General features: G+C 42.0%; 1 protein-coding gene and 1 long non-coding RNA gene across 3 annotated transcripts in view; one reads left to right on the forward strand and one right to left on the reverse strand.

The window, feature by feature from the left end:
* The first annotated feature begins 1,196 nt into the window (after positions 1 to 1,196).
* The window catches only part of LOC134486956 (uncharacterized), a 42,751-nt gene continuing 21,760 nt past the window's right edge, over positions 1,197 to 22,187 (forward strand). Inside the window, exons 1-2 of one of the 2 annotated variants that reach the window (XR_010066556.1) lie at positions 1,197 to 1,514; positions 1,886 to 1,953. This is a non-coding gene — a long non-coding RNA (uncharacterized LOC134486956). Of the gene's footprint in view, positions 1,954 to 22,187 lie in introns of both variants that reach the window. The other variant, XR_010066555.1, reaches the window with a different exon arrangement.
* Positions 16,048 to 17,705, reverse strand: Oog3l2 (oogenesin 3 like 2). Its single transcript, XM_008763962.4, has 2 exons — positions 16,625 to 17,705; positions 16,048 to 16,479 (listed from the first exon to the last, which is right to left on the reverse strand). Exons 1-2 carry the CDS (start codon positions 17,056 to 17,058, stop codon positions 16,209 to 16,211), a joined length of 705 nt encoding a protein of 234 aa, XP_008762184.3. The 5' UTR covers positions 17,059 to 17,705; the 3' UTR covers positions 16,048 to 16,208.

Below are 22,187 nucleotides of genomic sequence, written 5' to 3' on the forward strand. Positions count from 1 at the left end.
AAGAAGTAAAGTTTCATAGATGTGAAAACAAAGCTGTAAAAACAAGATTTTCAGAAATGCATCTGGTGGACGGGATGCCTATGACAAACTTGTGACCTTTCTGAGAGATGCATCTGACATCAGGATGCCCAGTGATATGATAAAGGTTTGGTATCAAGATATTGAGTCAGAAGACCAGGCAAGTTAAGACAAAACAAAAACAACTGTTCTTGGAAGGACCCCCTAACCTTCCCTGTGGTAAATTCCGAGGACAACCACAAGATGTCATCCTGACCCTGCCTGACCACCAAGTTCACCTCTCCCCAAAGGATGTGCCAACTTAGCCCTTTCCCAGTATTCTCCAAGGCCAGGTGTAGAGATGGATGAGGAAAGTAACTAAGACAAGAACAGCCCCTTGAGCAGGCCAGCCAATACCTGACCAGATCCTTTGTCCTGTGTACCACCAATGAGAATGGGCCAGCTAACCCTGTTGCTGAAGTTTGCCCTCTGTAACAAATAAAAGTTGTGTGCTTTCTGGGTTTGACATTGCCTCTCCCTGCGTGGATGAGCAACCCCATGTACATGGATTAAAACCTTATACTGTCATGCTATTCCAGCGGTCACTTTGTCAATCTGTGCTCTTTGGGTTGCGCTCCTGAGGTAAGGACAATATGGGGTCTTACAACACTATTGAGCTGCATTCAAATCATTTATTTCCCTTGAGCTTGTGTACAGACAAGCTTGTCTCATTTGCCCCAGACTGACCTGGGACTGTGGCTTGCTTTCTCTCTTGCCTTAGTGTTAGGATTCCAGTAGTGTGCCAGAAGACCATCTGGCTTCCTTTTGGGTCAAATTGACACATGATCCTTCCAAATTGACAAGCTGATCCAATTCCCTTTCTATAGTTTCAGTCCACAAATCACTGTGTCTTCTGGCCTCTGTTCTCAAAACTACAAGATGCAGGATGTGTCAGAAAAGAATAGGAGCAGGAGCAGGCTGCTGGGAGAAAGTAGATGAAAATAGAGGCACAGCCGGTTGTGGCAGCCCTGCATTTACTCTCAGCAGAGCGGGAAATCTGTGAGACTAAGGCCAGTCAGGACTACACAGCTAACTTTAGACCAGCAAGAATCACACAGTCTCAAAACTAAACATGTTTTCTTTTAGGCAGGATGCTGCACATTCTTGTGGATGACACAGTTGGCAATAGCATCTGTTATTAAGCCCGATCATCTAAGTTCAGTGACAGGAATCCACATGCTTGGAGAAGAGAATGACTCCCTTGGTTTGTCCTTCCACCTCAACATTTATCATCCATGACCACCTCCCCAAACAAGACTGACACACAGAAATGTGCCACAGAAATGTGGTAGCTTCACAGAGGCTGGGACAAGCTTCTGCTCTGAGTATTCACTGGATAAAAAACAATTGCCACAAAATGAGTCAAGAATGAAACTATCTCGCCTAACTGGACACATAATGAGAGCTGCGGTCAGCATCAGAGAGCATCTTGACATTGAAGACTAAGTGGTTAAGAGGTACAAGTCTGGCATCTGTGAACATAAGAGCTGTGGCATTGTGGGTTGTGGAAAGAGCAAGCAACATAGAGAATGACAAAATCTTTGGGAAGATGGTGAGGACCAATGGGAGACTTTCTCATTCAGGGATTGTACTGGCTAGTTTTGTGTGTCAACTTGACACAAGCTGGAATTAACACAAAGAAAGGAGCCTCCTTTAAGGAAATTTCTCCATGAGATCCAGCTGTAAGACATTTTCTCATTTAGTGATGGGGGTTATTGTGGGTGGTGCCATTCCCGGGCTGGTAGTCTTGGGTTCTATAAGAGAGCAAGCTGAGCAAGTCAAGGGAAACAAGCCAGTAAGTAAAATCCCTCCATGGCCTCTGCATCAGCTCCTGCTTCCTGACCTGCTTGAGTTCCTGTGCTGATTTCCTTTGGTGATGAACAGAAATGTGGAAGGGTAAGCTGAATAAATCCTTTCCTTCCCAACTTGCTTTTTGGTTATGATATTTGTGCAGGAATAGAAACCCTGAGTAAGACAAATTGGTACCAGCATAGTGGGGTATTCCTGTGAAAAAGTGACCATATTCTGGGAAGGATTCTGGAAGGACTTTGGAACTTTGGGCTAGAAGAACTATTGGGTGTTAAGAGCTCTGTGGGATGTTCTGTAGAAGCTTGGAAGACAATGTTGAGACAGTGCAGAAGATGGAGGCATGGCTTGTGAAATTTCAGAGGGATAATTAAAGACTTATCAGGGCCATTGCTGTTTTGATTGTGAAGATTCTGTGGTTTTGGTTAGCTAGGGCTGAAGAATCAGCTGTGATTAATAAGATACCAGAACTACTAAATTGAAACCTTTGCACCACTGTGACTATTGATGCTGGTTACCTGGAGCTAAGAAATTAGTGATTAAGAAGAGACCAGCATCATTGAGAAGAAATTTTCAGGGAGGTGATTTCTGAGAGCAAAAGGAGATTGTGTTCCAGAGATAGCCAAGGTTGTATCTTGTGCTTGAGATGAACTTGGTAATATGTAAGAGTGACCCAGGTGGTACTGGTTTTGAAGGCATGAAGGGGTCATGAAGAACAGCTGAGGCCTGGCATTGTGAGAGGCCATGGAAGGCCATTGGTGAAAGTGCAGCCACACTTGTAATTGATGACCCAAGCCTGAAGGAGTCAGTCAAAGGAGTAGAGGCTTGGCACCACGAAGAGACTCTATGAGAGGCTATTGGTAAAGACTAGTTGAAGTGGAAGATATCAGTATTTGGGGGATATCAGTAGTATGATATGACCACCAAGAACAGCAGCAGCAGTGGATTATAGGCAGTTGAAGCCTAGATAACAAGATGTGTGCTACAAAGGGCAGAACTGAAGAAGTGACCCAAGCCATTGGAGAATTCCAGAAGTTCATGAGTGGATCCCAGACATTGAATGGTTAGATTTTGCTTTTGCTTTTGATTGACTCTCTGCCCTGTTACTTTCACCTCTTGAAGGATGAAAATATTTTAGTGGAGCCCACGGTGAGTAGACTTTGAATTGTAAAATATTGAATTAAATAATGATATTTTAAAGGTATGTAAATTTTAACATGTAAGAATTTGTAAGGACTATGGGACTTTTAATGTTATTTAGATCTTGTGGATGAATAAGAAAGTAAGGTTTGAGGCTTAATACTGATGTATTTGTGTGTAAAGTTGGCAAGGAGTCAATTGTACTCCCTTGTTTTGACACAAGATGGAGTTTACACAGAGAAGGTAGCCTCCCTTAAGGAAGTTCCTCCATGAGATCTAGCTGTAAGGCAGTTTCTCAATTAATGATCAAGGGTGGGAGTGCCCATTGTGAGTGGTACCATTCTTCCCCAGGCTGGGAGTCTTGGATTGTATAAGAAAGCAAGGTTAGCAAGCCAGGGAAAGGAAGCCAGTTAATAGATCCCTCCATGGCCTCTGAATCAGTTTCTGCTTCCTGAACTGCTTGAATTTCAATCCTGATTTCCTTTGGTGATAAAAATCAATGTGGAGGTGTTAACTGAATAAACCCTTTCCTCCCCAACCTGCTTCTTGGTCATGATGGTTTTTGCAGGAATAGAAACCCTAACACAGGGATCTTTCCACTTCAGTAGTTTGATGGTTTGGATAAAAGATGTGTCCAAAGTCTTGAGAATTTCTTTTCCAGTGTCTGGTGCCATTCAGGGAGGCTTAGGAGGTATGACCTTGCTTGAGGAAATGCCACTAGGCATAGGCTTTGGGATATTACAGCTGAACCCTTCTTCCAATCTTTTTTCTCTACTTTGTACCTGAATTTAAAGATGTGATCTCTCAGTCTACTGTTCTAGATGCTTTCCATGCTCCTTGATTTCTGCATCCCTACCACCTCACATTATCCCTCTTACAGTTGTAAGCCAAAATAAACTTCTCATACAAGTAACCAAGTCATGGTATTTTATCCAAGTTGTTTTTGTAGGCCTTTTCTTGGAAACCTTGACCTCTAGTCCACATGCTCTGATCTGTGACCTATAAGAGTAGCATTTGGGGTCAGGAAAAATGATCAGGTTAAACAACTGTCCAAGTAACGTAAGACTTGAAGGAGGAGGAGGTCTGAAAAGTCTATCTGCCTGTACAGCAAGATGGCTCCACAGTAGCCTAGCCTAATGAAAAAAAAAAACTTGTCTCAAAATAGTGACCTATTACAAATAGGCTGGGGTGACCAAGATTTGAAAGGACCTGGGAAATCACAATCTATGCTACAGGGAGAGAACCTGGGCTTAGAGCTAATCATTCCCAGTCAGGATTTGGCCATGATTGCTGATTATGCTTAGATACTGGGCCCTGAGCCACACACGGATAAAGACTAACCAGACTGTCAGCCCATTGACTGACAATATGCTTTGAGACCAGCAGCAGCTTAATTAATGTTAAAGGACTTACTAGGAGCTAACACTTGTCTAATATCCAAAAGCTTTAACCTAGGCCCTTCTCCTTATTCCGATGCCTGTTGATTCATCTTGATAAAAACAATGTTACTCTGACCCTGAGAGCACTTGGTGTGAATATAATGATGATATGACTAAATGGGCCTCTCCTGATGCTTTCCAAACTGAGCAACTCCTTATATACACTTAATAGACAGGTTGATCAGGAACTAGAGGTATTACCAGTTTCTCTTTCTGAATTAATACAACAGTTAGATTCACTTATAGAAATGGTCGTACAAAATTGGAGAGGCATAGACATACTTTACATGACATTAGGGGGACTATATATTATGTATAGCTTTGGGAAAAACCTGTTGTTCTTATGCTAATTGATATGGAGTAATCAGATAAAAAATCTTACCATGGTTGGAGAAAAACTCAAAAAGTGGAAGACACAAAGACATAAATGAAGGGAATTGATGCCAGTGTCTGTTCTCTTGATCCTTTTGGCTAGCTCCTCTCATATAAGCACTGACTGAACCATTAATTCTCATCTGAATGGATTAAAGGTGGGACCCTGCTTCTTAAAAACTAGCCAATTATATATCTGTTCAGTAAAATTAATGGTACTAAGACCAAATATATTTCTTTAGAGTAGGATGCATGCACAGTTTGATTTGTTCACTAAGACTGGTACAGAATGGATCAAGGCACCACACCAGACCTTAACACAGCTGAGCCCATGATGGAGGTACCATGGAGGCTCTAACACTCAGCATGTATACAGTAGCATTCTGTAAAATTACAACAAAGGTGTATCCATGAAATTCCGTAAGTCTCTAAGCAGCTCACATGGATTTTTCTCTCTGTAGTTTCACTGCTGGCTCTTAATTCCCTTGGGGTTCTTTTTTACTGAAGTACACCTGAAAAGCTCTCAGGGAGAACTTTCCCTCGGGATGGAGACCCTCCAACTCCAAAGACCAGACCGAGACCACAGGATGCAATCAGCAAGAGGATTTGGTTTATTGTCGGGATACACAGGCACAGGCACCTGCGGGCGCTTCAGTCACTCGGGGGACTGGCGCGCCCCACGGAACCAAGGATGGGCTTTTATAGGATTTTGGGGAGCAGAAGCAAGCATACAGAAGCAGATGTATGGTTACAGGGATATAATTGGTGGATTCTAATATGGCAAGGGTTTAGCCCGGGGGCAAGTTTCCTAGCTACCTTCTTGGAACATAACGACTGACTCGGCCCCCCACCAGGGTGTGGGACCTCTCCTGGGGCTTTTTTTCATTGTCAGGTGCTCAACCGAAGTCGTCCTGTTGCCAGGCCTTCAACCAAACACATCTTGCTTGGCAGCCGCTGTGTACTCAGTGTTCTAACCTTTCCCTGAACCAGTCATCTTAAGTACAGCCTTGCAAAATGGCGTTACTGCTGCTAAGCTGGGGTCTTTCACACCAACCCAAAATGTTATTTTTGTGCTTCAAAGTTACCCTGAGAAAGGCTTCCTGCTACACTGGAAAGACCAACTGTAGTTTCCTATAGGTTAATAAAGAGAATCTATTGGCTTAGAGCCATAGATAAGGAGGCTTTTCTTGTGAGTTTCTCAAAACAAGATGGAGGTTTACACTGAGTTCAACACAAGCCTAGAAAACAAATATGGTAGCACAGGACTTTAATCCCAGCATTGGGAATCAAATCTTATCCAGTGAGCTGAAGATCATGTCTTCCATCTACAGTCCTTCAATACACCACTCCCACCATGCTAGGCATGGTGCAGAAAACCTGTATTACAGCATGGGAATTGAAATAAGGAGAAGTAGGTGTTGAATATCATCATTAGCTACATAACAATTACCAGACAATTCTAGGCTCAAGGATGAGGGCAAGAAAACAAAGAAAAAAAACATCATAAAGGATGTATTTGGATCTCAGGCAGCTTTCCTATCACCTAAAGGCTCTCTGCTTTCTTTTCAGCCCTAGGGAGTGAACCATGTCATGATTCATGCTGCAGGCAACCAGGAACAGACAACCACATACGCACTTTGTATAGGTCATCAAATTATCACCACTTGGAGTCATAGAAGTTCTCTTATCCTGATAAGGATTCCATCAAAGGGAAAGCCAGTACAGTCATTGACAGAAATATTGTTGTGACATACACTATTAAGCCCAGCACTGTGGGTGAGGTACAGTTCTCTGAGTTCAAGGCCAACCTGTTCTACAGAAATTTCAAGAAAAGTCAAGGTTGAGTGGAGTAGCTCTGACTCAAAGAATCAAAAACTAAAAAGGAGTAAACTCGGTGGTTTTGCAGTGACCTTATAGATGAGTTCTTTTGTAGTCTGAGCTTAGTTCATTCTCTGCATGCAGATCTCATCAACGTGAGTACCCTGCCATGGTGACAGAAGCAATACTAGACTTAGAGATCATCTTTGGCTACATGAGTTCCAGACAGGCCTGCACAAAAGTGTGAGAACATCTTCAAAACATGAAAAGATTATGTAAAGAGGATAACCAATCCTACGATTCAAGAGTTTATTGTGACTGTCATAGATGATGGGCCTGGGATTTAAAATATGGTCTTAGTTCACAATTTCTTAAAAAATTTTGGGTTTTTTTTCTTTTGTTCTTGAAATGGATTCACTATGTAGCCCTCTAATATAGAGACTGCATACCTCTCCCTCCCAAATCTAGAAATTAATGTTGTGTCCCACCACCACATGAAAATTTTATTCATTCATCACTTTCCAACAATGGTTTTAACTTATTATAGTTGCTTAGGTGCTCCATTTTTTCATTTAATTTTGTTTTAGAAAATGGTCTTACTTTATTACTAAACATAGTTTTATATTCCAACTCTGAGAAACCCCCAGTCTCAAACTTCATCCTGGTAGCGTTATTGTTGTGAGGCAATGCACGTGGCTGAATTTTATATGTATGTAACCCATGTGGTTCAGAGTGTTCCTAAAAATACAAATGCACACAAAGTCCCATCAAAGAAAAACCTGAAAGAACTTTGCCTTATTGGTTCTATTGCTGCAAGTGAACCCTATGGACAAAAGCAAACAGAAGAGCAAAGGGTTTGTTTGGTACACATTTGCATATCATATACATCAATGAAGGAAGCCAGGACAGGAAACCCAAACGGCCTTAAACTAGACACAGGAGCCGATGCAGAGCACACTAAGGAATGGTGCTTAACTGCTTTCTCCCTCGTGGCTTACTCAGTCTACTTTCTTAATGGAAAAGGGACACCAGCTCAGGAGAGGCCTGACCCACAATGGGCTTGGTCCTCCCCATCCATCACTAAGAATATACCTTAGAGGTAGATCTTGTGGAGATATTTCCTCAACTGAGACTCCCTTCTCTCTGATGACTATACCTTGAAACAAGTTGACAAAAATAATGATAATAACCAATCAGTATACATAGGGACAAATGCCTTTTCATAATTGTGAAATCTGTTCTGAAATAAAGAGCCAAACTAGCTGCTCTGTGATCTGCTGTGTTAGTGCTATTAGAAAGGTTGAGGCAGATAGATGGCTTGCATCCATTAATCTTTTTTATTTCCTCCGAGCTGAGGACTGAACCACTGAACTAAATCCCCAACCCCACATCCATTAATCTTATGTAAGGTTTTTGGAGATGTACCTGAATTGGGAGAGAGCTTACCTAGAATCACAAACCCTGGGCTAGCTCTTCTGCATTCCATGACCTAGATTCAGTGAGACATACATGTTATCCAAGAATTCAAGGTTTTTAGGCCAGAGGATCAGAAGTTCAAGGTCATCATTTGCTGTATAACAAGGTGGGGACAAACTGGGTTACATACAACTGTTGCTCAGAGAAATTTAAAATTGTGTTTAGGAGGAAGATGGGCCCCAGTCATTGGTCAGAAGACAGTTTCAAAGACAAACCCATCATGCCAATTAGATAAATAAGGTCATGCCTGAGAGCTGAGTCAGGCTTGGTCTCACACACCTTTTATCCCAACTTCTAGCATATAGATGCAAGGAAATCTCTGATTTTGAAGCAGTCTAGTCTATAGAAAGAGATTCAAGGCAGGCAAGGCTACATAATGAAACCCAATTTCAAAAGAAAAAGAATGGGATATGATTCATCATGGTGGCTTACACTTATCACAACAAGAAACAGAAACAGATACCTTTGAGTCTAGCCTGGAAAACAGACAAAAAGCATCAAGAGGAAAAACAAACATTCAAGCATAGCTGTGAGGAGATTGGCAGGAAGTACAGAGGGTCAGGAAGTTGAACAAAGGTGTGTAGCTGTGGGGGATGGAAAACTGGAAGTAGCCCATAGAAAGTGCCAGATGCCAGGAAAGCAAGAGGCTCCCAGGACTCAATGGAGATGCCCAACAAAGAGGGAAGAGAGAACCTATAGAGACCATATTTGGAGGTTAGGCATTACCCTTGTTGAGGAATGGAGCCACCCACCCATCTTAAAAATATTAACACAGAATTGTCCCTGTCTAAAGGAAATACTGGGAAAAAAGTGGAGCAGAGACAGAAGAAAAGGCCACACCTAGGGATCCATTCTATCTGCAGACACCAAACCCAGACACTATCGCTGATGCTAAGAAGTCCTTGTTGACAGTAGACTGATATGGCTGTCCCCTAAGAGACTCTGCCAGAGCCTGACAAATACAGAGGCAGATGCTTACAGACAAACATTGGACTGAGCACTGGGACCCCAATGGAGTAACTAGGGAAATGACTGAAGGAGCTGAAGGGGTTTTCAACCCCATAGGAATAAAAATAATATCAACCAACCAAACTCCCAAGAGTCCTAGGGACTAAACCACAAACCAAAGAGTACACATGGAGGGGCCCACAGCTCCAGCTGCATATGTAGCAAAGAATTACCTTACCTGGTTTCAATGGGAAGGCTTTTTCCTGTGGACACTCTGCCTCAACATAGGGGAATACTAGGATAGTGAGGCAGGAGTGAACTTATCTACTTGACTAGACATTGTCTGAGAGTGATTATATACAGTATGTATGTATGTATGTATGTATGTATGTATGTATGAATGTATGTGGCAAAGTAGCATTTAACAGCCACATCTGGAAACTATAATTAATTTTCTGAGCGCAAAAGATCACATTGTGGGCTATACTTGGATACACAAAGAGACATCATCTCTACATGAAATTAAACAAAATAATTGGGAGTGTGGCTGAATGGTAGAAGACTTGTATAGTGGGAACAAGCCCCCTCTAATGGAACAACTTCTATGAAGTAATTTAAAATCCTATTTTAGTTGATTTCCTCTAATCTGGAGTAGCTGGAAATACCCTATATAGATTAGATTGACCTGGAATCCTCCCAAACTCTTCCTCCAAAGAGGTACAAATTACATACTCCCACTAGCTCATCTGGCATCTATGCAGAGTTTTAAAAGCATAGTGCACTAGGCAAGCATGGTGGAAGGAAAAAAGACACTGCAACAATCCCAATTACAGGCAGGAGCATGGTAAGTAGGTAAAAGCCTGGGCTACAAAATCAGTTCCATTCAGGATTGGAAGGATAGCCAATTCCACTGAAGACTACTTTGTAGGCAATACCATATTTTAAAGTGTAAAAAAAAAACTTAGAATTATTGATACATATAACTACATTGCTTTCTTCCTCTGGACCCCAACCCAACATGGGAAACACTTCTCCCTGTAGTCATTATACACTTGGCTTCTCCTCTAAGACTCACATAAGCAGGTGTCGTCATACAGTAGCACAGCTTTCCAGTTGCTCTGGGGAAAGTTGCATGTCTTAATTTGGTTTTGCATTTCAGATGTGGTCTGATTGTGTAGCCATGTGGCCATGATTTAACAGAAATTTTATATCATCTCCCAAATTAATATAAAAAAGCCCAGCTTGCCCACACTCATCTCTAAAAGATTAAGTAGTACATACTGACAACATCTCACATATTCCCCTTAGCTCTTCCCAGGAGAGATCAACCTGTTGAAAGAACAATAAGGCTAGTTGGGCTTCTAACATCATCACTATATTTCCTTGAGGGCCTGCAAAGTTGTTTAGTATCTCTTTCCTGTAAGAAGTCTCTGGTCAGACTGTGTGCTCCTGCATAACCCTTTTGACTAGGCATGCAATTAAAAGTAGAAGGGATTGGTATCCCATTGGAAAATGGTTAACTTTTACCACTGTGGGTGCTTATAAGAGAATCCAAATGCTAAAAGTGATCATTTGGCTTGGAGACCACAAGATTGGATAAGAGTGAAGACTGAGTTCTCTGTTATTGCCAGAGCATGGACTCTGGCTTTCTGATTCCTGGATGTGTGAGAAGTACTGAAGGAATGTCCATTCAGAGTCTGCCCTACCTGGAGATCCAGTCCATATACATATAGCCAGCAAACCCAAACAATATTGCTGATGTCAAGAAATGCATGCCAATAGGAGCCAGATATAGCTATCTCCTAAGAGACTTTTCCAGAGCATGACAAATACAGAGGCAAATGCTCACAGCTCACCATTGAACTGAGCATGGGGTCCCCATTGGAGGAGTTAGAGAAAGGATTGAAGGAGCTGAAGGGGCTTGCAACCCAATAAGAACAATACCAACCAGAGCTCCCAGGGACTACATCACCAACCAAAGACTACACATGGACAGACCTATGACTCCATTTGCATATGTAGCAGAGAACGGCTTTGTTGGTCATCAATGGGAGGAGAAGCCCTTGGTCCTGCCAAGGCTGGACCTCCCAGTATAGGGGAATGTCAGGGAAGGGAAGTGGGAAGGGGTGGATGGTTGGGTGGGGAAACACCCTCATAGAAGAGGGGGGTGGTATAGGTTTTATGGACAGGGAACTAGGAAAGGAGATAACAGTTTAAGTGTAAATAAAAAATCCAATAAAAACAGAAGAGGGAGAGATAACAGGATCTGAGGAAATTCAAAAAAATTATCTGATCCTACTACAAAAAAGCCTATAGTCAACAAAACTGGAAAGTCTGAATGAAATGAACAATATTCTAGACAGGTACCAGGTACCAAAATTAAATCAGGATGAGATAAACCATCAAAACATTCCCATAACTCTTAAAGAAATAGAAGCAGCTATTAAATGTCTTCCAACCAAAAAATGCCTAGGACCAGATGGGTTTAGTGGAGAATTCTATCAGAACTTCATAGAAGACCTAATACCAATACTGTACAAACTATTCCACAAAATAGAAACAGAAAGAACACTATCTACTTCCTTCTATGAAGCCAGTTAGGCTTATACCTAAATTACACAAAGGCCCATCAAAGAAAGAGAACTTGAGACCTACTTCCCTTATGAATATCAACCCAAAAATACTTGAAAAAATTCTAGAAAAAAACAAACAAAACAAAAAATCCCAAGTGACAAAGTGTGGATGCTACATTCCTTTTTAGAAGAGGGGACAAATTACTCATGGGAGGAAATACAGGGACAGTGGAACACAGACATTCCTTTTTAGAAGAGGGGACAAATTACTCATGGGAGGAAATACAGGGACAGTGGAGCACAGACTGAATGAGAGATCATCCAGAGACTGCTCCACCTGGGAACCCATCTTATATGTTGCCACCAATCCCAGTCACTATTGCTGATGCCAAAAGTGCTTGCTGACAGGAGCCTGATAGGGATATTTCCTATGAGGCTCCATGAGAGCTTTTCTGATACAGATGTGGATGCTTGCATCTACCCATCATACTGAGCATGGGGTCCCCAATGGAGGAGTTAGAGGAAGGACTGAGGATACCAAGGGGGTTTGTCACCCCATAGGAAGAACAATATCAACCAACCAGATTCCCCAGAGCTCCCAGGGACTAAACCATCAAAAAGGACACATGTAGGAGTCTAGGACCCCAGCTGCTTACGTAGCAGAGGACCACCTTATGAGGAATCAATGGGAGGAGAGACTCTTCATCCTGGAGACTCTATGCCTCAACATAGGGGAATGCTAAGATGGTGAGGCAGGAGTGGGTGGATGGATAGGGAAGCTCCCTCATACAAGTAGGTGAAAGGAGGGATGGAATAGAGGGTTTGTAGAAGGGAAACTGGGAAGGGGGATAACATTAAAATGTAAATAATCTGGAAAGAATAGAAATTCAAGGCCCATACCTAAACATAATAAAAACCATATACAGCAAACCAGTAGCTAACATTCAACTAAATGGAGAGAAACTTGAAGCAATCCCACTAAAATCAGGGACTAAACAAGGCTGCCCACTCTCTCCCTGCTTATTCACTATAGTTCTTGAAGTTCTAGCCAGAGCAATCAGACAACAAAAGGAGATCAAGGGGATACAGATCGGAAAAGAAGAAGTCAAAATATCACTATTGGCAGATGATATGATAGTATATTTAACCGATCCCAACAGTTCCACCAGAGAACTACTTAACCTGATAAAAACCTTCAGCAAAGTACTTGGGTATAAAATTAACTCAAATAAATCAGTGGCCTTCCTCTACACAAAAGAGAAACAAGCCGAGAAAGAAACTAGGGAACCGACACCCTTTATAATAGTCCCAAATAATACAAAATACCTCAGTGTGACTTTAACCAAGCAAGTAAAAGATCTGTATGATAAGAAGTTCAAGCCTCTGCAGAAAGAAATTGAAGAAGATCTCAGAAGATGGAAAGATCTCCCATGCTCATGGATTGGCAGAATTAATATAGTAAAAATGGCCATTTTACCAAAAGCGATCTACATATTCAATACAATCCCCATCAAATTACCAATCCAATTCTTCAAAGAGTTAGACAGAACAATTTGAAAATTCATCTGGAATAACAAAAAACCCAGGATAGCTAAAACTATTCTCAACAATAAAAGGACTTCAGGGGGAATCACTATCCCTGAACTCAAGCAATATTACAGAGCAATAGTGATAAAAACTGCATAGTATTGGTACAGAGTCAGACAGATAGAACAATGGAAAAGAATTGAAGACCCAGAAACTAACCCACACACCTGTGGGCACCTGATTTTTGACAAAGGAGTCAAAACCATTCAATGGAAAAAAGATAGCATTTTCAGCAAATGGTGCTGGTTCAACTGGAGGTCAACCTGTAGAAGAATGCAGATCGATCCATGCTTATCACCCTGTACAAAGCTTAAGTCCAAGTGGATCAAGGACCTCCACATCAAACCAGAAACACTCAAACTAATAGAAGAAAAAGTGGGGAAGAATCTCGAACACATGAGCACTGGAGAAAATTTTCTGAACAAAACACGAATGACTTATGCTCTAAGATCAAGAATCGACAAATGGGATCTCATAAAACGGCAAAGCTTATGTAAGGCAAAGGACACTCTTGTTAGGACAAAACAGCAACCAACAGATTGGGAAAAGATCTTTACCAATCCTACAACAGATAGAGGGCTCTTATCCAAAATATACAAAGAACTCAAGAAGTTAGACTGCAGGGAGACAAATAACCCTATTAAAAAATGGGGTTCAGAGCCAAACAAAGAATTCAGAGCTGAGGAATGCCGAATGGCTGAGAAACACCTAAAGAAATGTTCAACATCCTTAGTCATAAGGGAAATGCAAATCAAAACAACCCTGAGATTTCACCTCACACCAGTCAGAATGGCTAAGACCAAAAACTCAGGTGACAGCAAATGCTGGGGAGGATTTGAAGAAAGAGGAACACTCCTCCATTGTTGGTGGGATTGCAAACTGGTACAACTATTCTAGAAATCAGTCTGGAGGTTCCTCAGAAAATTGGACATTGAACTACCTGAGGACCCAGCTATACCTCTCTTGGGCATATACCCAAAAGATGCCCAAACATATAGAAAAAGACACGTGCTCCACTATGTTCATAGCAGCCTTATTTATAATAGTCAGAAGCCGGAAAGAACCCAGATGCCCTTCAACAGAGGAATGGATACAGAAAATGTGGTACATCTACACAATGGAATATTACTCAGCTATCAAAAACAATGACTTTATGAAATTCATAGGAAAATGGATGGAACTGGAAAATATCATCCTGAGTGAGGTAACCCAATCACAGAAAAACACACATGGTATGCACTCATTAATAAGTGGCTATTAGCCCAAATGCTTGAATTACCCTAGATGCACAGAACACATGAAACTCAAGAAGGATGACCAAAATGTGAATGCTTCACTCCTTTAAAAGGGGAACAAGAATACCCTTGGCAGGAAATAGGGAGGCAAAGTTTAGAATAGAGGCAGAAGGAACACCCATTCAGAGCCTGCCCCACATGTGGCCCATACATATACAGCCACCAAACTTGATAAGATGAATGAAGCAAAGAAGTGCAGGCTGACAGGTACCGGATGTAGATCTCTCCTGAGAGACACACCCAGAATACAGCAAATACATAGGCAAATGCCAGCAGCAATCCACTGAAGTGAAAACAGGACCCCTGTTGAAGGAATCAGAGAAAGGACTGGAAGAGCTTGAAGGGGCTCAAGACCAACAAGGCCAAACAACCAGAACTTCCAGGGACTAAGCTACTACCCAAAGAGTATACTATACATGGACTGTCCCTGGGCTCCAACCTCATGGGTAGCAATGAATACCCTAGTAAGAGCACCAGTGGAAGGGGAAGCCCTTGGTCCTGCCAAGACTGAACCCCCAGTGAACAAGATTCTTTGGGGGAGAGTGGTAATGGGGACGGGAAGCTCACATAGAAGGGAAGGGGGAGGGGTTAGGGGGATGTTGGCCCTGAAACCAGGAAGGGGAATAACAATCGATATGTATATAAGAAATACTCAAGTTAAAGATTTTTAAAAAAGCATAAACATGTAGTTAAAGTTAAGAAAAAAGATCAGCTGTTGATACTTCCCTTTTTAATTTTATTTATAAGTGTAGTATTGAAATATATTCACCCAGATAAGAGTTAGTAAATTTCAAAAGATTGTGTCAAGGACTGGAGATGCCAAGGAGCTTCAATTTGAGGCACTATGGATGAATTATAGTTTCTATTAGGCACATAAAACAGTTCCTGTTTATCAATGGGAAGATAGATATTATTTCATGTTAATAGGGATGCAGGGGGTGGGATACGAGTTCATATCAAAGGTTTTTAATTTTATGTAGAGATGACAATAAAGAATTCACAATAAGGGGATGAAATAAGCAATAAGAACTTTTCCCCACAATGTATCACTTGTTATGCCTTGACATCGGATTGAAATAAAGTGGCTGAGGAGGAAAAAAAAAAAAGAGCTGAAGGGACTTGCAATCCCTTAAGAACAAAACCAACCAACCAGAGTTCCCAGGGACTAAACCACTACCCAAGAGTACATATGGACAGACCCATGGCTCTAGCAGCACATGTAGAAGAGGATAGTCTTGTTGGGCATCAATAGGAGAGAAGCCCTTGGTCCTGCCAAGGCTGGACCTCCCTGTGTAAGGGAATGTCAAGGCAGGGAAGAAGAAGTGCGTGGTTGGGGAGGGGGAAGAACCTAATAGATAAGGGTGGGTGGTAGAGGGGGTTTATGGATGAGAAACCAGAAAGGGGAATAACATTTGAAATGTAAATTAAAAATATCTGGTAAAATAAATAAGAGACAGAAAAATTGTCATGTCTTTGTGTCAAGTATGTGCCAACATACAAAAACACCAAGAAGAAAAACACAGGAAGGGATATACACTGCTTTATTTAGGTGGAAGCCAAGGTTGTCTACATAATGAGTTCTAAACCAACCTATGTCACATGATTATTTTGAAGCTAGACAGATACCTAGAGAGTTAAGAGTACAGATTGCTCCCATAATATCCCAGGGGATCCAACAGCTTTTCCTGTCTCAACTTTCATCTCCTTTTTGGTACCAACTTATAAAAACTGAAGCGCATTTTATGTAATCTCTGCCTCACCCACTTCATGAAGTGCGCATGGTACTGATCTAGAACGCCCAACAGGAAGCCATAGTCTGCATGAACTCTTAGTGGTTGCCTCAGCACTGTTTTGGGATCTTCTTCTATTTGGGCCTCTGGAACACGGAGAACATCCCGTGTTGGAGTCCATATATCCAGGAAGTCACGTTGGACATCCAGCAAATTGAGCTCTTTGAGTTTACACCTCCTGCGGGTCAAACAGGAAGGAGATTAGGATGGTTAGATGTGCAAGGTATAATCTGCCTTGATCCTATGTCTCAGCCTCTCTCCACTACATTCTTTTGGAATTACAACCACAGCCTTGACTTCCCCACTTGCTCAGATTCACTTACCTAGACCGAACCTTCTGGCAATTCAGCCTATCCACTCCTTCCAACACAGCCTTGAAAGTATCTACATCGAAGTCGTACAGCAGGGGGCCAATATAGAGGTATGGGTAGGGCCAGGTTGTTACCATGTGCTTAACAAGTTTTTTGCGTCTCTTGATGAAGGCCTCCTTGAACAGTGGGGGAAAGAACACTTTGGGCAGGTCCTCCACAACAGAGATAGCCAAGCGTTCATTACTTGCCAGTCCCTGGATTGCAAGGTGTTCAAGTGTGGGGAGAGCCTGGTCGCTCATCCTTAGGGATTCAGGTAGGGGGTGGGGGAGTCCTGTGGAAACATTGAGAAATAAAGCACAAAACTGAGAACAGATTTCCCTTTCCCTTTGCAGAAGCCAGATCAGGATCATGGTAATAGTCCACATAGTAAAATTTGATTTCCTCATTTGACTTTCTCTCTCCTGGTCTCAGAGCCATGGCTCTCACAATCCGGCATGCTTGTATTGACTGTGAATCCTCCATGTGAAGTGTTCTTTACCATTAATCTGCTCATCCCAAACCCTACTGCTGTGAATGCTACTCCCCTGAGGAGTGGGTTCTCTGGAGACAGTGCAACTTCATCATTTTAGGGTGAGCCATACTCCATAAAAATTTTCAATGCTTGAATTACCCTAGATGCCTAGAACAAATGAAACTCAAGACGGATGATCAAAATGTGAATGCTTCACTCCTTCTTTAAAAGGGGAACAAGAATACCCTTGGCAGGGAAGGGAGAGGCAAAGATTAAAACAGAGACTGAAGGAACACCCATTCAGAGCCTGCCCCACATGTGGCCCATACATATACAGCCACCCAATTAGACAAGATGGATGAAGCAAAGAAGTGCAGACCGACAGGAGCCGGATGTAGATCGCTCCTGAGAGACACAGCCAGAATACAGCAAATACAGAGGGGAATGCCAGCAGCAAACCACTGAACTGAGAATAGGACCCCCGTTGAAGGAATCAGAGAAAGAACTGGAAGAGCTTGAAGGGGCTCGAGACCCCATATGTACAACAATGCCAAGCAACCAGAGCTTCCAGGGACTAAGCCACTACCTAAAGACTATACATGGACTGACCCTGGACTCTGACCTCATAGGTAGCAATGAATATCCTAGTAAGAGCACCAGTGGAAGGGGAAGCCCTGGGTCCTGCTAAGACTGAACCCCCAGTGAACTAGACTGGTGGGGGGAGGGCGGTAATGGGGGGAGGGTTGGGAGGGGAACACCCATAAGGAAGGGGAGGGGGGAGGGGGATGTTTGCCCGGATACCGGGAAAGGGAATAACACTCGAAATGTATAAGAAATACTCAAGTTAATAAAATAAATAAATAAATAAAATGTAAAAAAAATTTTTTTTTCAATGGAATTTGATTGAGAGGTTCCCTGGGAACGCTTCACACATTCTGCCTTCTATACATGGGGCTTGGCTGGTGGCAAATTGGTAAAGTTTGATACCTTTGCTGTCAGAACCTTTACAAAGTGGTCTACATACCCTGAATTCTATTCCAGAACATGGGAGAATAAAGTACCACAATTGCCAATGTGACACTACCATGGGTCAAAGACAGGCTCATCTGTCAGTACCTTCAAGGGAGCACCCCATACAGAATTGTGGTGAAGGCCAAGCACAAGCACAAACACAGCAACAGATATGAAATAGAAGGTTTTAAAGAGCAAGGGTAAAAGGTGATCTTCTGAACTTCCAACAGCTGAGCAGGCTGAGATCCATCCTCAAGAGGTCCTACACTTGCATGCAGTATAGGGGAAAATGTCAGAGAAAACATACTAGTGTTATCTTATTGTACTTCATTCACACTCGTTTTTCTATATGTTGTATATTTTACTCTTGTTCGAGGCAGGGTCCCACCATGAGGCATTTTCTGGACTGACACTTTGGCTTAGACCAGGCTGGTCACTCTTTGACTAATAGAAATATGCCTACTTCATACCAACAGGGCTGTGATTAATGGCAAGTTCTTTCATACTAGGGTTCCATCTTCTGGACATAACTTATCCCTATTCATTGTACTGAACTGGAGACTTTCATATCTCACCTCATTCAGCCCACCAAGTCTGAGCTGCCATCCACTTTGTACCTGTTGATTTTAATTTCTTTCAGGATCCTATCAATATCTATTGTTCAAGAGACTTAGCTGGCCTAATTTACAATTTACCAGCCTCAGTTGCCAGAGTAGGTGAGATGAGCAGCAGCTTGTTTTCCTACTCTCTTCTCAGGATTATTCTTCACAACCAGGCTAAAGGATATGTTAATTTATATTAAGGGGCTGAAGAGAGAACTTATCCATTTAGAGCACTGGGTTCATCTGCCAGTACCTTCAAGGGAACACTCCATACTATATTGTGACAAGGCAAGACAATGCAAAGGTGCCTCTATCTTGTATACTTGCACAGGCCATTTCAGGTTTAACTTGAATCCATTTGAACTCTTCCCATTCAGAAGCCTTCCTCATTTTCTATTAATAAATCCATGTTTATTCTGCATCTTAGGAGAAAAGAAAGTTTTAGCTCTATACAAAGAGGACCCCTTGCCTCACACCTAAGATTGTAGCCACATGACAGTAGAGGCATGAGGAAGGATCTCTGCCTCAAGTTCATTTCAGCTGGATGAACCTGGGCTACAAGAGACAGAAAATCCAACCAACAAAGAATACAGAAACGGGAGCTGGAGAGATGCTTTTCACAGTAGACCTAAGTTTGGTTCCCAATATCCACATGGTAATAAAAATCAGTCACATTTCCTGTCCCGGGGGAATCCATATTTCTTCTGATCTAATACGGCAGGCACATGTGCTTACACAAATGCAGGACAAACACTCACACAGCTGAAATATCTAGATTCTTACATTTTTTCTATAAGACTCAGAAATATTAAACTGAACTGAAGGACCATTAATGAGAAAGAAATAGGGAGAGTGAGAGGAAGAAAGGGAGAGGCAGAGGAAGAGGAGGAAAGGGAGAGAGAGGAGGAAAGGGAGAGGTAGAGGGAGAGGAGAGGGAGGAGAGGAGGAAAGGGAGACGTAGAGGAGGAAAGGGAGAGAGAGAGGGTTAGCTTAGCCAGAAACACCAAAATTTGTAGAGTAAGGGGCTTGGAGGCACATTTTTGTACCTCCAGCTTTCCTGAGACAAAAGGAGGACTGTAAATTTCAAGTACCTGGGGCTAAATGAGCAGTGCCAGGCCAGACAGAACAGAGTAAAACTCTATCACATGCAAACAAACCTAAGAATTGACAATCAAAGAAACAAACAAAACAAAAAAACATTTGAGATGAAAGTAAATCAACCCTCGAATCCAAAAAAAAAATTCACTCTACAATTTTCTCAGAGATGAGAGAAACTGTGTCACCTATGCTGTAATGTCCCCACTGGGGACTAGATGGTCTGTAGGAAATGGATTGGTTGTCTTGCCTAATGCAAGTGAAGGACTTACCAGACACAGCGACAGGTCTCCTATTTCAGCAAGGTGATGAAGTGACTTCAAGATTTCTAGTGGCTTCTCTGACTCTCTAAGCCTTTTATCTACTCCTCCAGTCACACCTTCCCTTTGCAGCCAAACCTACTTACTGCCACTACTACCTCATGGTAGTATCTCCACCCAGTTAAACTTCTTTGGCCTCAGGACAGAAGGAACAGAAACTAGAGCCCAGCTACTCAGGAAGCTGAGGCAGGAGGGTTAATACCCTCTGGGCCTGTGTACAGTTAGCTTGTAATCAGTCTTGGCACTCAGGAAGATCTGTGTGAAGTCAAGGTGAGCAAGGTCTAGATTGTCAGTCCCAGGTAAGCAAGCTTTAGAGTTGAGACACTTAAAACAACTAAATTTTTAATTGCTAGATAGCTAGGTCAACTTGATCACACCCACCTGCAGAAAACAGGTCTTAGATTAACATCAAGAAGAAAGGGGAAGGCCGTGAGTAATCCTACACACTCCCTTAATCCCATCTTTAGGAGGCATAAAGGAGTAGATGTTTTATGAACTTGAGGCCTGCCTGTTCCAATATTGTAAACTAGAATTATAGATTGAGACCTTGTGTCAAGAACACAAAACAAAGCAAAGTAACTGGAAAAGAAAGATGAACAAAAGTGGAACATGGTGATTTACTTTTAATACCAGCACCCCTGAGGCAGAGGCAGAGGCAAAGGCAGAGGCAGAGGCAGAGGGATCTCTGTGTGGTCAAGGTCACAAAGCCTTGTTTACAGAGTGAGTTTCATTACTGCCAGGGCTACAAAGTACAAAGACTCTGTAAAAACATAAAAGAAAGAAAGCTGTCTTTTTAGCGCCCTTCCTTTCTTACTTTTACTAATTAATTCATTTATTCTTTCATTGATTTTTTCTTCTTTTACTGAGACAGGTTCTTCTGTGTAACTCTGGCTCTCATGCGAAGATTTTGGTTTTTCTTTACTGGTCCTCCTTCTTTACTGAAACTTGGTTTTATGGATGCCTAGAACTCAGTATGTAATCCAGGGTGGCCTTGATTCCATGAAGATCCACCTGCTTATGGCCCCACGTGCTGGTATTTGAGACATGCACCACCACATCCAACTAGAAAGGCTTTTTTCATTTAGATATCTCACACTAGAGAATCTGAGACAAGAGGATTGCATATTTTACTGTCTGATTTAAGAAGCCAGTAATGGGCCAGTCTATGATATATACCTAAACAAGCAAGCAAACAGAAACAAACAAACACTCAACCAGAAGGTCACAGTATAAGTATTTGGTTGTGTACTCCTTTATTCCCAGAATTTTAAATGCAGAGGCAAGAGGATCTCTGTTTCAAGACAGCCTAGTCTAGACTACAAGGTCCAGGCCTGGCAAAGTTACACAGAGAAACCCTGTCTATACCCAAAAGAAGGAAAAGTATGATTAATAAAGGTAATAGGAGAAACCACAAAAATGAAAGTCTAGTATAAAGGCAATTTCCTCCTCAGACCTTCAATTTTGGAGGATCTTGTATGATTGTCCCACTCGTGATGTCACAAATAGAAATTAGGATTATACTGCTGATCCTGTGATGCCTACGTTGACTCTAGGAGGAAAAATCATATTAATCATACAGACAGACGTTATTATTTCAACATTTTAATTTAGGTGAAGTCTACTTTGTATACATTTTTTGTTTCTTCATTTGAAAAGGTGTGTGTATGGGAGTGGTTATGTCCAGGCATGAATAGAGTATTCCCAGAGTCCAGAGGAAGATAATCATCTCTAGGAGCTGCAATTACAAATGGTTGTAGATTTTCTGACCAAGACACTGTGGTCTAAAGTCTGGTCCTTTGCATAAGCATTACAAGCCTTAACGAATGAGTCATCCCTTAAGTGTCTGACAGAAGCACTTAGTCAAAATTTAGCTGATGGTTTCCAACAGTCTATAAATGTACAGTGTCAAGAGAATTCATTAGGAAAAAAAGGCAATAAGACAAATCTAACCCATTAGTAGTTTTAAGAAAATATACTAAGGAATTAGGAAGCCTGGCCTAGGAGGAAGAGCATAGGCATCTGCCATCTAGGGATGC

The sequence above is a fragment of the Rattus norvegicus genome, chromosome 5, assembly GCF_036323735.1.
Source record: "Rattus norvegicus strain BN/NHsdMcwi chromosome 5, GRCr8, whole genome shotgun sequence".
NCBI lineage: Eukaryota > Metazoa > Chordata > Mammalia > Rodentia > Muridae > Rattus > Rattus norvegicus.